Below are 14,759 nucleotides of genomic sequence, written 5' to 3' on the forward strand. Positions count from 1 at the left end.
CTACCAACGTCAAAAAATGGTTCTTCTAATTTGAAACAAAAAAGTCTTTCAAAAAGAATGGTTAGAAATCTAAAGAGAGGCAGCAGTTAGAAAAAAAAAAAGCCCATCATAGTTAAGCAGAAAACGGCGCTTACAAAACACACTTAATAGACCGAAGCGAAGTTTGGACCAAAAAACAAAAAAAGAGACGAAAACGGACTAACCTATATTGAAAAAAAATTAAAAATTTACATATTTTATTAAATAAAATAATTTTTAGCTTTTGTTGTTTACAATTAATTCTAAAAAATAATTAAATAAACCGACATTTACTGGTCTAAGTGATAAAGAGTTGAATTTTTCATTAGGGTTTTAGACTTCAAGACTTACGTATGTAACAACTAGGCGCTAAAGAATTTTGTTACCTTAAGTGAGTTTATTTAACTCAATTAGAATTGGTTTCAATTTAAACTAATTTTTGAATACTAATGTTTAAAATTAGCTTTTAATCTATTTTAATTTAGTCATATACAGTAATAAGTTCTCTCTCTTTAACACTCGGCCAATACCACAATTTTTTTTTCACGAATCATCGTACGTAATGCTCTTTTTCGTTTTATATATATATGTTTTTCAGAAGGATATTTTATTCTTATTTATCAATGTTTTTAGTAATTAAAGATGATATTATCTGTTTTGTTTAATTTTTTTATTTTATCTAAATTTTAAATGTTTTATGTAGTCATTATAAGTAATAAAAAATAATATTAAAAAATTTAAAATAATTTCAATATAATTGAGAATGTTAATTATATTTGTGAATTAATGTACTGTTTTCTAAAACAAGAATAAACAGTGATAATATATGACACAAAGAAAAATACTCCTCCAAATGTAGTCCTCCTTCAATGTTTTCGTTCCTGTTCCCAGTCACCTATCTTTATAAACCAAATAAATAAACAAAAACGTTTTCTCTTGACATTTTTTTCTCTCCAGGGAATGCTATATAATATAGTACTGTTCTGCCAACGCAAATGCAAATGGTCTTTTACCAACAATAGAATGATCTTGTTTAAAGCTGACCTTAAACTCACTGATATTCAACTCTTGAAAGGCTGAAAAATATTTCCTTTTCCCCACTTCATTAGTTTGCCTGATTTTCAAAGTAAGAAAAAGCAACAATCTTTTCTCCCAAACAGTTCTCTAACAACTTCTCTGTAGAAACAACAGTCAAAAATCACAAAAGTTCAACCTTATTTTTATACAAATTTGGAAGGAGTAAAATATAGTTTTAACATTTGTAAATATGATCATGTTATTTTTTTAATTTTTTTTATTATTTCTTACTAATGACATGACATATATCATGTCACATGTTCATTTTGTAGATATGAGATGCCTTTTTTTTTAATATTTATTAACTAATAAGACATAATAAATTTTTTATACGCTAAATCCTATTCTTTAAAGCAAATTGAATTATGTAAAGAAGTATTGATTAGAAAGAAATGGGATAAGATAACATAGTGTATTTATTTTATTATTTTAATATACATCAAACATAAAATAAGATAAAAATGTATTTCAATTTTATCTTATTAATTATTTATACTAACTTTTTAATCTTATATAAATAAAACAAGCACAAAAAGTTATTAATTTGAAATGATTAAATTAATGTTGCGTGTTATTATTAAATAACAATGTGACCTTAAAAACACTAACACTCATGAGAACTAAAACTAGTAAATAATATATTTAAGAACTTAAAGTAAAGTTAATTATATTTATAGGAAAATAAGGATTAAAATATTTGCAAATATTTTTTTTTTCTTTATACTTATCTTTGCTCGATCATTATTCATTTCATCTGAGTTTTTTTTAGGTCTCAATCATAAAAAGTGTTGTAAGAGGAGATATCGATCGATTTGAAAGACGGGAAAGATTGGAAGAGAATTACACACAGTCTTACAAGATTCATCAATTATTAATTAACCAACCAAAACTTAATATTATTGTTTTATCTATACATAAGCGATACACAAGTTGAGAAAAAAAGAAATATCAATTCTTACGTTAAAGAATTGAAAGAATACAATACACAAATTCAAACAGCACCAACTAAATACAAACCAGTCACCTTAAAAGAAAAAAAACTAAATACAAATTAGTGATTGGACGAATTAGTGACAAGAAAGAAATCAGACAAAGGCACCAGCAAAATTGGGTGCCATCTTTCCAAACAAAACCTTTAAGTCATTCTCCAGCGGTGTTAAGTTCAAATCCAAACACGTAACTGCTCTCGTGCTATTCGATCTTTTCAAAACCGGTACTTGTGCAACAACATGTTTTATTGAAGAAAACTCCTCGTTGATAACAGTTCTGTGCCTTCTCATGTGGCCTCCAAGTGCTTGTCCCAATGAGAATTCTTGTCCACAAATGGAACATTCATGCATTTTGGGTTTATTAATTCCCAAACTAAGAGATGTGGCATGTGCTTTGATTTCGTCCCCTTCAAGTTTCAACCTCTTGTGGCTAGCTCTGTGGCCACCCAATGCTTGAAAGGACGAGAACTTGCGGTTGCAAGTTTTGCACTCAAATTCCACTGCCTCAAAACTTCTCTGCTGTAGCTTTTTGCCTTCTTGGGGTCGAGAGAGAAGCATTAGACAATTTGCCAAATCTATGTTCTCTAACCCTTCCATATCTCTTTGTCTCTTCATTGCGTACAAAAAAATTACAAAATGGAATGTAATTAATTAATGAGAGTGCGTAAAAGAATTAAGAAATGAGATGTGATCGGTGACAAAATGAATTTCTAAGTGTGGGATTGGTGAGCAACAATTGGAAATGGAGGTTTATATTATTTATAAGATGCCACTTCGAAGAAAGTCAAGGAATTGGACTGATTTAAATAAACTAAGTATGGAGGCTCTCTTATATCAATAATCAATGCTTTTTGAGTTTAGCAAAGTAAGAGTTTTTAATAGTTAAAAAGCAATTAAAAAAAAAAAGGGCAATGTAGGCATGTCTCTATGACTAGTCGTACTTTATGACATAATGACAATAATACCCTCTGCATACGTAATATTCTGCTGTGATGCTGGCGAAAGGATTGTGTGGTTTGAGTATTCTAGAATAGTTATATTATTCTCGTAATATATCTTATGATAACATTTTATTTTTATTTTTATCACATTATTTATCTAATTATATGCCTATTTTTTTTTATCTATTTTTAATTTGTAAAAAAAACAACAACTTTATTTTATTGTACCTATTGACGTTTTGCTCACGTGGGGTTTACGGTCACTGGTTTATGAATCCATTGAACCGCGTGGGGAGCTACCCCCTGAACCGGTCGTGTAAAGTGAGCTACCCTACAACTGTAGAAGTTGGTGTTTCTTTGAAACATGGATTTCCTGAAATTATATATAATTTAGTGACTCGCTCCTTTGTGTTTTGGGTGCGCAAATCACTTGTTTATTGATTTGTCATATCTTTTAATATTAAAAATCTGAAAACTATTTGATTTAATTTTAATAAGCTTCAATATGGACTGCGTGCGTTGACATATGCTAATTTGCTAATGCAACAAATATTCGCATTTGAATTTGAATAAACAATAATTAATGAATGCTTTTTCACACTGACATTTCAACTTATAGATACGTTTAAGAGAATGTGAAGACAGTGAAAGTTGATGCACAGTCCACAAAAGCCAAAGTAGCTAAGTGGGGGAGAATACGAGAGTGGAACAACGCACTGGTAGCCGGCAGGAAAGCCTCAAATATTCAAAGTTCAAACCAAAACCTATAGAAACATTTGATAATTTTGATCATTCCAAATGTGTCATCACGAGGATATCAAGTTACTAGTAAATTTCATGAGTATTATATGGATATTTTTAAACTTAAGCAATTTTTTTAAAAATAAACAAATAAAATATCATTAATATGATACGCAATTAATTATGTGTTCTAAGGAAAAAAAACATTTTAATATTAAGAATAAAAAATATTTTATTATATATAAAAATATATTAAAAGATAAAGTCTTAAAATTGAAGAAAAAATATATAAAATATAATTTTTGAGTCTATTAATTTAATATGATGTGGGTTGAAATCAAACTTCCTAAACTTATTAGGTCAATTTGGTGAACTAAGAGTATTGATATTCGTTTACATTTACTCATTTTACTGTTTTCATCAACGCCACCTTAGCAAGGGCATTGCATGATGCAACAAAATTGAATTTTTCGAGCTTCCGAGTCTTATTTGTTACATATATAGTTTATGTCTTTTCAAATATCGATATTAAACAAGTAATATCCTAGTGCTTAAGTACGAGAGCGTGAACTAAATTACTATAAAAATGACAAGTGTGGGTGATGTAATTCTTTTTTTTTCATATCGGTAATTATATTTTTAATACAAACTATTATTATTATTTAATTTAAGACTGGACACCTTTAAGAAAATGGTATTGGTAAATACTAGATTATTATTAGCTTGGAAGGTGATGGATTGATTCATAAAATAAACAAATGTTATGTAATTTGAAATTATTTATACACATAATATAACATGAGTGAGCTACTGAAAGACGATATGTAACACTCAATGTTTTTTTATTCATACAAGAGCCGTTGAGTCAATGATTTGACTGTATTTTATTTATTGAACTAGCTTTGACTTATTGTGAAGACGATAGTGCCCCTGCTCCACCTGATGTGCGATTGCTGACGGGAATCTTGACCATGATTGCTAAATGTTACCGCAACTTGGAGTGGCCATCCTTGAAATTCTGATCCACACGGTTTTAGAAAATTCTTTTGGTAGACAAAAACATTTTAATTTTGGAAAGCTACTTTGATTTAAAGAACAGGGGAAGGTAGACCAACCAAAAAAGAGGGAAAGCAGCTTCCGAAGAAACTACCTTTGTTTATAGGGATTTTTAACTTTGATTATTATAAAATATGTGTATACGTATACAAGTTTGGTCTATGTTCAACATGTATGTGCTGCAGCGAGTGTGGATCCACGGATTCGATTAAACACTACTTTTCTTTTGTGTGCCACATTTGTACCGTACAACAGTTTCAGATATGCCTCTGCCATTGTTAAAAACTCTACACTTCAAACCTCAAATGTCACTACCACTTTTTTCTGACTTCTATTTTAATACTTAGTTTAGCTGTATAAACCAGACATCTTCTATAAATATAATATAATTATTTTTTAATTTATACACGTTAATGATGAATGAAATCGCATTCAATTTTTAGTAATGTACCCAGTTAAAGAAATCAGTTTTACGCAATCTAGTTAAGAAAACAAATTTGATTTTTACATGAAAGTTTGAAAACAAGTAACACACTAGAGAATTCATCTTCATGATCACTTTTCTTTCATTCGAAGATAAAAGGGAATCTCATGACAGCGAAACTTCACACCGTCGTCGAAAGATAAAAAGACAGGACATGTTAGCAACGAAAGAGTTGAACTACTTATATATTATAAATAATATATAAATTATATATTATTTATAATAATAAAAACATGATTAACATATTAAGTTTATATTAATATATTAATTTATATACTCTATTTTAAAAATATTTATTTAAAATAAAAAATTTGTTCTCTTCTTCCTTTTTTTTACAAAGATTTTTTTTCCTTTTAACAACTCCTTGACTTCTTGACTGTTATACTAAAGTGTGCTTGAATACACCATTTATTTAAGTATTTATTTATTATTATTTTAAATTGTAACCTATATCATAAATTCAACTATAAAACTTATTAGAATAAGTTAAAAATAATTTATATTTAAAAAATTATTAAGATAAAATAAAAAATAATCTATAAGTGCACTAAGTCTTGAATATCGTATATTCAGTGAGAAAACTAAGGTAAAAGTGATTTAATTTAAACATAATTAGTTAAAATTATTTTATTTAAATTTGATATATATTAACATTTTGTTAATATTATTATAATTAGTTATGTCTCACTCAATATAGAATTTAGTGAAGATTTATTTTATCTAAAAAAAGTATTGTCAAACTTATTTTATTTTATTTTTATCTAACTCACAAATATCTTTTATAGGTGGTAATTTTGTTTAAACTAAAGACTACTAATTAAGTAAAAATATTTGTGTGTTAATTAATTTATGTACAAATAGTCGATTGCTAAATTTTTGTCTTCACAATCTGTTGAGAAAAATATTTCACAAAGTCAATCACAGAATCAGTTTTTCATAAGTATCAATCGTTAATAATAAACCATCATACATTTAGCTACTTAAAAAAATCAATTAAAAAATTAGTCACGATTATATTTAAGGGACCAATTGTTTTATTTTAGCTATAAGAAATTAGTTACCAGTGAGTGTTTTAGTTGATTATACCTTTGGAACTATTTTAATAAATATAAAGTTATGTATATTTATTTTGAATGTTCGTATGGGTATAACTTAATTAAATCGTGAAGAATAAGAAGAATTGAAATTTATCATATAAATAATTATTTTATTAAAAAATAAAAATAATTTTAATTGTTTTTTTAATTTAAGATAAAAAAACAATTGGTAAGCATACAAATGAAGATGTCATCGAAAAATTGGTAACCATACATTCATTTTAAAGTATATTTCTTTTAAATAACTAAATATCTTGCCCAAAATCCATCACATAATTTATTTCATAACTTAGTAAAACCAGACCCTGTTCATAACATGGGCCAACAAATCAAGTTCTAATACATATATCATATAATTTCTTTTATTGTCAGTTAAGTTACGATAGAAGTTTTACTGTGTTATAATATAATTAACTATCTTATACAATAATAAATGTTGAGTCTTAAGAGAATAAAAAAAATAGAAATCACAAAACAAAAAATATTAAACTTAATGAGTAATCGCAAGAGAATATTGAAGTAATTTTTTTAGTAAAGTAAAAAAAAAAAAAAAGGCAGCGAGAGGCCCAAATTTTTTTTAGAAAATGTTATTAAAATAATTTTTTTGATTAATAATATTTTAAAATTTTAATTTTTCACTGAAGTTAATAAAGCTGTGTAATCCATGTAATCTTCTTCATGTATTGAGACTTTGTTGTTTCGTATTTTAGTGCATTGTTGAATTCAAAAGCTTTTGCATAAGAGGCTCGTTAAGGATAGTGATATTACATATATAACCATTAATTTTCGAGACAATTGATCGTTTGTTAATATAGTATTGGAACACTAGAAGTCGAGGATAATCGGTATAAAAGGAAATAAATATCAGAAACAATGATATGGTAACAAGGTATCATTCATTCATAAGGGAAAAACCAATGGATTTTTATACAAAAAAATTGAAAGAATACATGGTCTTGAAACAGATAAAAATGTCAAGTTGATCAGAACAAAGAAAGAGGAACCGGGGGTGACTTCATCCCAAACATCAAGTCATTCTCAAGAGGTGTCAAGTTCAAGTCCAAGCACATAACCCTGGTGCTATTCGATCTTTTCAAAACTGGGATTTTTGCAATAACTTGGTTGATAGAAGAAAACCCTTCATTGATGGCACCTCTGTGTTTTCTCATGTGGCCACCCAATGCCTGACCCAGAGAGAATCCGAGGCCACAAATAGAGCACTCGTGCATTTTGGGTTTGTTCCACAAGCTCAGAGATTTTGCCTCTTCTTTGAGTTCTTCACCACCCTCTAGTTTCGGCCTCTTGTGGCTAGCCCTGTGGCCACCCAGTGCTTGAAAAGACGAGAACTTGCGGTTGCAGGTCTTGCATTCAAATTCCACCGACCCAAAACTTTTCTCTTGTGCTTTGTTGCTTTCTTGTGGAGAACAAAGTAGCATCAGACAATTATCTCTCTGTCTCTTCATTGCTAAACCAAAGAGAAAAAGAAAATTTTGTGTGGGATGTTAGTGTAATGAACTAGGCTGCGTCCAAGGGGTATGTTGTGTTTTGTCAAATTGAATGGTAGTGAGAAACTCTTGAACATGGGGATTTGCTATTTATAGATTGTTGGAGACGTGTCAAGATAACGTTAACGTGGAGAAGACACTGGTCTTTGTTCAAAATCAGAAGGAAAGTCTATTTTATAAACTACAATAAAATACAAGTTGGACTACGCTTTTTGACTCGTCGTGATGACGTGAATGCCCTTGATCATGCCAAGTTTCTGGTCGAGTGTTGCAATTATACTTGTCTTCTTTTGGTATTTCAAAAGCCAAAATATTTAGTTCACGTGACGCTTAAGCCTTACGCTTACGTATCGCTTTTTGTCCGTGTTGAGCCACCGAGTTAAAATAATAAATAGCTGTGGTCCACATGTTCCTGGAAACTTCGATTTTCAACTAAGAACATTCTGTGATGTTTCTACTGAAACATAACTTGTGAACGAAAAGGGCAAGCAACTTCGGATGAATAGTTAAACCATTTTATTGGCGTAACAGTAATATTTGGTTTCACTTTGGACTTTATCTAAGTTACTGTATATAGTAAATAACTCTCTTGTTTTAGGTGGATTAAATAAAACATTGTTCATACAAAATTAAATAAAAAATTATACATTTTTCAATATAATGTCTTAATTTCGTTAGTCTACTTAAGTCGGGATTATTTAATACACTGACTAACTTAGACAAATCCTTCTCTTGAATATGGCAGAGTCTTCAAATTTATGCTACAGACTAATTTTATTGAATGGTCGCAAAAGGCATGTTTATTCTGTGTGTTCTCAATTGCTTTGGTTGGTGAAACCATCTGAAAACCCGTGCTTTGCTTTCACACGTAGGTACTTTAGCCAGCGGCTGAATCCGGCATGCTGTCAAATATGAGCAGCAGATTGGAAAACAGATGAATACTCTTAGAGAGTTTATAAAGAAATTAATAATCAGTTTTCAGGGACTGTCACACCTTAAGCAATAGAATTTTATTTTTTTTTATGTCAGCTAACAGAATATTTAAAAGAGGAATGTAGAATATTTAGCTAATAGAAAATTCTACACTTGTTCTAGCATCTGATCTAGTTACACGTTATAGGGAGTTGTTCAACAGTTGATGAGCCTCCCTTGTCTGTATAGTACTAATAGAAAAATATAACTAGGTAGGTAATTTCATCCAACTAGTGTTAGCATATATTCTGTTGTGTGGTTTCATTCTCTAACTAAACTAGAATCAATTCACATCTGCAAAAGGAATTCAATTTTGAGATGCCACTAGGCTTGGAATTTTGCTTTCTGCTTAGTTCCATTTTGACCTGTTCACTGAGGAATTTTCTTTTTTGTGATCTTTGTCCTCATTTCAACTTATATTCTCATCAACCTGTTCATATAGAACTGAAAAAAGATTTAACTTTTGGTTCATTCATTTCACAAGATAAGAGAATAATTAACCATAGAGCCCTGCAAAAAGAAATGTTGTGATTCATATGATATCTTACTATGAGGTTGCTGAACAATTCATGAAATACAGGTGCATGAATTAACAACAGTCAATCTATAGAAAAACAATTTATTTTCTATTTATTTGAAAGATTTATTTCACATCCAACAATTCCACAAAGTAAAGATAAAGATTCCACGTAGCGTATACCACATGATTTTTAAGAAGGCACTTTTCTGCTTGGACATAGATATTTGATACGCTTCCACGATGCTTTTCTTATACAGAATTCGGCTGCTCCAACCAGTGTAACAATGGAATCAATTTCCTTTTTCTCAGGGTCCAGCATCAATGAATTGAAGTATAAGTCTTTAATTAGGTATCTAAACTTCTTATTTTATTTTTTAAAATTGGGTTTATATCTTGAAATTTAGTTTAAAAGTAATTAACGCATATTCAAACATGACTAAAAAATTCAAAGACCTAATTACAAACTTTTAAAAAAAATAATTACAACTTTTCAAGGAATTCCAACACTTAGAAAGTAATTTAACCTTTTCTTTATCCTTGATTACAGATATTTTTTTTACCGAAAATCCTCTCTTAAATTGATACCATTATTTCGTGGTCAGAAAATAAGCAATTATATGTTACTATTTTAAAAAAAATATTTAAAATTTTTTATTATAAATTAAAAGAGCTTCAAGAACTACGTAATACCATTTGTTTCTTGGTAAATTCAAATTAAAAATATTTTAGTATTGACAATTGATATCATATTTTGTTTGTAAAAATTAAAGGCACTGTCCAAGTAAAATAATGCAAGATTTTAGACATAATAATTTATCGTGCCGAATTTGAAGATAAATCAACCACCTGCAGGACTTAATTACAAATTGAATATTTTCTCCACCTGAATCCAGGTACCTTACATTTGAGCTATATTTTATAATTTTGAAACCCATTTTCACGAAAAGCCATTGAAACTCATCAGCTTTTCCAATATCAGACCATTTTCGTTGCTTCATTGCTTATTAAGATTAACAAAGTACAACAAATAACCATTGTGACTCTTTCAGCCAAGGAAGAATGCTACCACCTCACTTTTTAAAACACACTTTTGAATCAATTTTTTTTTTTAAAAAAAAGATCAATTAATAAAATAAGTGTTTCATTGTTTGTAAAAAATAAATCAATTACAAGACATGCATTAAAGAGAGTTTTAAAGAAAAGTGTGGCGAACATTTCACTTCTCCATATATCGAACACAAGGTAAAACACTGAGAACAATTAGAAAGTCCGCATCTCATACAAATAATTTTCAGTAATTCCTAATTCCCGAAGCCTTGAGTTTAACAATAATTTTAAACAACATATCAAAGAGGCAAAGATCCATAATAAACTAATTCGGCTGATCCTGTCATATAGACATGATTATCTTTCTCCCTCCACTCAATCTGAAGAGGACCTCCAGGTAGATCAACCATGCAATTCTGTAACAAATTGGCAGATTTAAAAATAATGGCAAATTCAAGCTAAAGTATTTTCAATTAGCAAATTGCAACTTGTAGAAAAATGCTTCATCATATATCTACAGATATGTAACTACAATGCAGATCAGGACAGAATGCTACTGAACAAGGCATGAGCTAGAAATAGCTACAACAACATTTCTATTATCTAGCAGACCAAGAAACAAAAATGCACTAATACAGCAGATGAGAAAGAGTCAAGACACCTTTTGCACAAGTACAATACCCCAAGTTTGGTCTACACAAGTTTGGGGTGGAGGGAAATGGAAGGGAAGGCATTTTTATAAATTAAAGGAGCTATATAATATTTATAAAGATAAATAAAGATTAGGAAATTAAATTTACGTTAATATATCATTATATTTCTTTAATTTTATAAAACTAAAATTAGAGAATATTTATTAGAAATGAAAAAATTCCGCTCCCTTCCCTTCCCTCAAAGACCCAACCTAACTCCCAAACATACCAAAGAAAATCCCCAAGAAGAAAATTTTTCAATGAAAGGATTCATGATTACAAAGACATTCTTTTAACAAAATCAGTGACTATCAAATCAAATTTATTATATATGTAACTATAGATTACCACAAAATTTTTAATAAGAAAATCAACAGTTCTCATATTGTTAAAAGCAAAGTAGCAAACTTACTCTTCCTGCACGACCCTCTAGAACTGCTGCAACGACAGTAGCACAAGCTCCAGTTCCACAGGCTAGGGTTGCTCCTGCACAACATAAAAAAGAGCTCTCAAACAAAATTTTGAAATACCTTGAACTTACCCTAACCACACTAACAATGCTAATCAGACAAGTGCGAATATTAGATGATCTAACCTGCTCCACGCTCCCAAACACGCATCTTCAGGTGAGAATTAGACAGAACTTGCACAAACTCTGCACATTCAATAAGAAACCATATAACTAATGAGAGTGAGATGTGGCAACATGATTAGCATGATGATGACTATACCTATTTAGGCCATTTGGGTCAGGCTCAAAGAATCAAAACATCGAGGGAGGAAGATTTGGCAATAAAACATCAAATCTAGCCATAATTGCATAAATATTATATGTTCTACCTAAAAAGAAGGATCAAACACCCCTCCCCTATCCTAAGCTAGCCATACAGTCTGACAAAATATTCCAACTGCATCACGTTCCCAAGCATTAAACTAAGAATAATTACAAGTCAATAAGTCAGTTATCACCATCCAGGCAAAATGTTAATGTGGCTTGCTGTATGACCATGGAAGACAAAATTTTTATAAAAAAAACCTAGCAGCAGAAATAAAGAATTGAGGGGGCGAGGAGTTAAGAATCATATTCTAATTGTAGAAATAGACAAATCTGACCTGTGTTAGTTCGTGCAGGAAACACCTCATGATGTTCAAATTTTGGGCCAATTTCTGCTAGCTTTAATTCATCAACAGACAAATTCTGTTGCAACACGGATTAAAGCAAATATGACGTGTCAAAAGCAGAAAAATGTGAAGTTTTTGTAAGACTGTTGAAGATGTAATTAAAAAAGGTTCTAGTAACATAAAAAACATTTTAAAGGAGCTATTTTCCTTTTGATACAAATGGTTAATTGGTTATACATTAAATTATGTGTGTGATCATCTATGCATGTGTATATAATGTCATATTACAAATCACACATTAATCTCTTGTCTTCCTACTCCTAGTTCTTACACAGTTTCATTCCTTGGAATAGATCCAATATGCACTGCAAAATACATAGAAGGAAATTGTAGTTACGAAATATCTATTGTATGTACAAAGTACAAACTAAAGACCTGGCTTCCTTCTTTGCTGAAAGTTACACAGTGTGGATTTCCCATGCTAACACAGGTCACATTCCAAATAACTCCATCAACATTTAGCTCCGATTTGACCAATGCATTATCCTTATTTGCAGGTAATTTAGTAGGCACATCTGATGCTTTAAGAATTGGTTCCCCCATATCAACTCTGACCTGAAACAGTATTATTGTCCATCAAGATAAGCTAATAAAAGAATATTAGAAAAGAGACAAAGAAAACATTCTTTGAGTTATTAACCCAATTAAGGCACCTTAAAACCTGCATGAGCTGATGCCATTAAACAATATCACATCAATAAGTAAATTGCAAATATTTGCAGACGTAACAACATACATTTCCATCCTCCAAGACTTCAGGAACAATCAGACCAGCACCAGTATGTATGGTAAAACTGCAAAGTATGAAAACATAAGTTGAAATTTTATGAAGTCCATTATCATATAGTAACATTGAGGAGGTGACAACAAGAGTATGATAAAAAAATCACAATCAATTTACCAACTTCATTTTCAATTTAGTAAATTTTGTCTTCAAAATATTCATTATACATATTAAAAATTGTCCCAAAAACACACTATATCACAAAAACAAACCTCAAGAAATAAGAAGCAAGACAGTACCACGCTACAGAAAAGGAAAACTAAAGAACAAAACAAAAATTTTCAGACAGAAAAACTCGAAAATGACCATACCTATGCCTTCCATGTAAATTCTCAAGCTGAGAAACGAATTTGGCAAAGCATCGCACTCCATTGCCACACATCTAGGGAGAAATGCGTCAATGAGATCAAAACCAGTTCATGCAATCATGATTTCATGAGAATGCACTAATCACAATTCAATATAAGAATTACCTCAGGTTCACTACCATCGGAGTTAAAAATCCTCATAGTATAGTCGGTGCCGTTGATGCCAGGTAAGACAAAGATAACTCCGTCAGCTCCAACGCCAAAGTTACGATCACAGAGTTGCACAGCTTTCTCTGGACTAATCCTGGGCTCTGAAGAGTCTCTATTGTCAATCTATGCAAAATACTCACAACAACGATAATCGTCAAAAGCGAATGGTTACTCGATGGGGAAAATCGATTAGGAAGGTAAACTCACCAAAACGAAGTCGTTTCCGAGGCCATGGTACTTGGCGAAATGGAGAAAGTCACTCTCTCTGTGGTGGAGGAAGGAAGAGGAGGAGGAGGTTTTGACGGGGGTATCTGTGGTCATGGAGGAAGCGACGAGGCGGAAATTAGGGTACTTGAAAGTGCGCTGTGGTGTGGGGAAAGTGGATCTTGAAGGACCAAAGAGATTGACGGAGGCCAGAGAGCGGCGAGTGGGAGATGTAAGATGAACGGAAATGGTGGCGGCTATGGCCATCGCTGCAACTTCAATTGGTCGGCAGCTACTCCACACTTCGTCTCAAGCCGCCAAGCCAAGTCACTGAGGGTAATATGGGGGTTTGGTTATCCACGGTCGCCATTGAGCTCGTGTCTTGCACAAAATAATTGTTTTTTATTTTAATATTTATAACTAGTGTTAATTAATGCATTATATTATCAGGATAAATAAGATTTAATGATAATAAAATCATTTATTTATAGATATAGAGGCGAGTTGGCCTATTTAGATTAATTTTGAATTTTTAAAATAAATTATTTAACAAAAAAATAATTATTAGCAATGTTTTTTAGTGAATAACCACTAAAATTTCAAAAATAAGGACTCAACTTTTTTTTAAATAAAGACTCAAATTTGATATATAGACATATAAAATGTCCTTGTAATTTTTTTTTTCATTATTATGATATTGTGTGTACTGGTCAAAAAATTATAGTAATTTATGTTACCAATTAATTTTGTGAGTTTAAATTAAAAATGTTCAAATTATTTAAGTATAGGATCATTCGGGAAGTTCTGTGTATGAAAAAGTGTTGTAAAGAGTAATTTATTCTTTTGAAGTCTTACATATCTTGGTAGATTAGTTTCTACCCTTTAAAAAATAATATTTTTAATAATAATAATAATAATAATAATAATAATAA

The 14,759-nt window shown here is 30.4% G+C and overlaps 3 protein-coding genes across 3 annotated transcripts; all 3 read right to left on the bottom strand.

The window, feature by feature from the left end:
* Positions 1–2,180: 2,180 nt before the first annotated feature.
* LOC113860801 (zinc finger protein ZAT11-like) lies at positions 2,181–2,699 on the bottom strand. The gene has a single exon (XM_027493312.1). It carries the CDS (start codon positions 2,697–2,699, stop codon positions 2,181–2,183), a length of 519 nt encoding a protein of 172 aa, XP_027349113.1.
* Positions 2,700–7,292: 4,593 nt separating this feature from the next.
* On the bottom strand, positions 7,293–7,962 carry LOC113863486 (zinc finger protein ZAT11-like). Its single transcript, XM_027497085.1, has one exon. The coding sequence runs from the start codon at positions 7,864–7,866 to the stop codon at positions 7,387–7,389; it is 480 nt and encodes a 159-aa protein (XP_027352886.1). The 5' UTR covers positions 7,867–7,962; the 3' UTR covers positions 7,293–7,386.
* Positions 7,963–10,529: 2,567 nt separating this feature from the next.
* LOC113862895 (diaminopimelate epimerase, chloroplastic) lies at positions 10,530–14,212 on the bottom strand. The gene is made up of 9 exons (XM_027496179.1): positions 13,831–14,212; positions 13,579–13,746; positions 13,417–13,487; positions 13,058–13,115; positions 12,697–12,876; positions 12,253–12,337; positions 11,735–11,794; positions 11,552–11,625; positions 10,530–10,863 (listed from the first exon to the last, which is right to left on the bottom strand). Exons 1-9 carry the CDS (start codon positions 14,092–14,094, stop codon positions 10,747–10,749), a joined length of 1,077 nt encoding a protein of 358 aa, XP_027351980.1. The 5' UTR covers positions 14,095–14,212; the 3' UTR covers positions 10,530–10,746.
* Between the last annotated feature and the right edge of the window lie 547 nt (positions 14,213–14,759).

Source organism: Abrus precatorius, unplaced genomic scaffold (genome assembly GCF_003935025.1).
Source record: "Abrus precatorius isolate BTA unplaced genomic scaffold, Abrus_2018 Scaffold3, whole genome shotgun sequence".
Taxonomy (NCBI): Eukaryota; Viridiplantae; Streptophyta; class Magnoliopsida; order Fabales; family Fabaceae; genus Abrus; species Abrus precatorius.

Coding starts and splice junctions, on each gene's coding strand:
- LOC113860801 (XM_027493312.1), bottom strand. CDS start 2,699: ATGAAGAGACAAAGAGATATGGAAGGGTTAGAGAACATAGATTTGGCA.
- LOC113863486 (XM_027497085.1), bottom strand. CDS start 7,866: ATGAAGAGACAGAGAGATAATTGTCTGATGCTACTTTGTTCTCCACAA.
- LOC113862895 (XM_027496179.1), bottom strand. CDS start 14,094: ATGGCCATAGCCGCCACCATTTCCGTTCATCTTACATCTCCCACTCGC. Junction 11,795..12,252: donor TCCTGCACGAACTAACACAG/GTCAGATTTGTC, acceptor TTGAATGTGCAG/AGTTTGTGCAAGTTCTGTCT. Junction 10,864..11,551: donor TAGAGGGTCGTGCAGGAAGA/GTAAGTTTGCTA, acceptor AATTTGTTACAG/AATTGCATGGTTGATCTACC.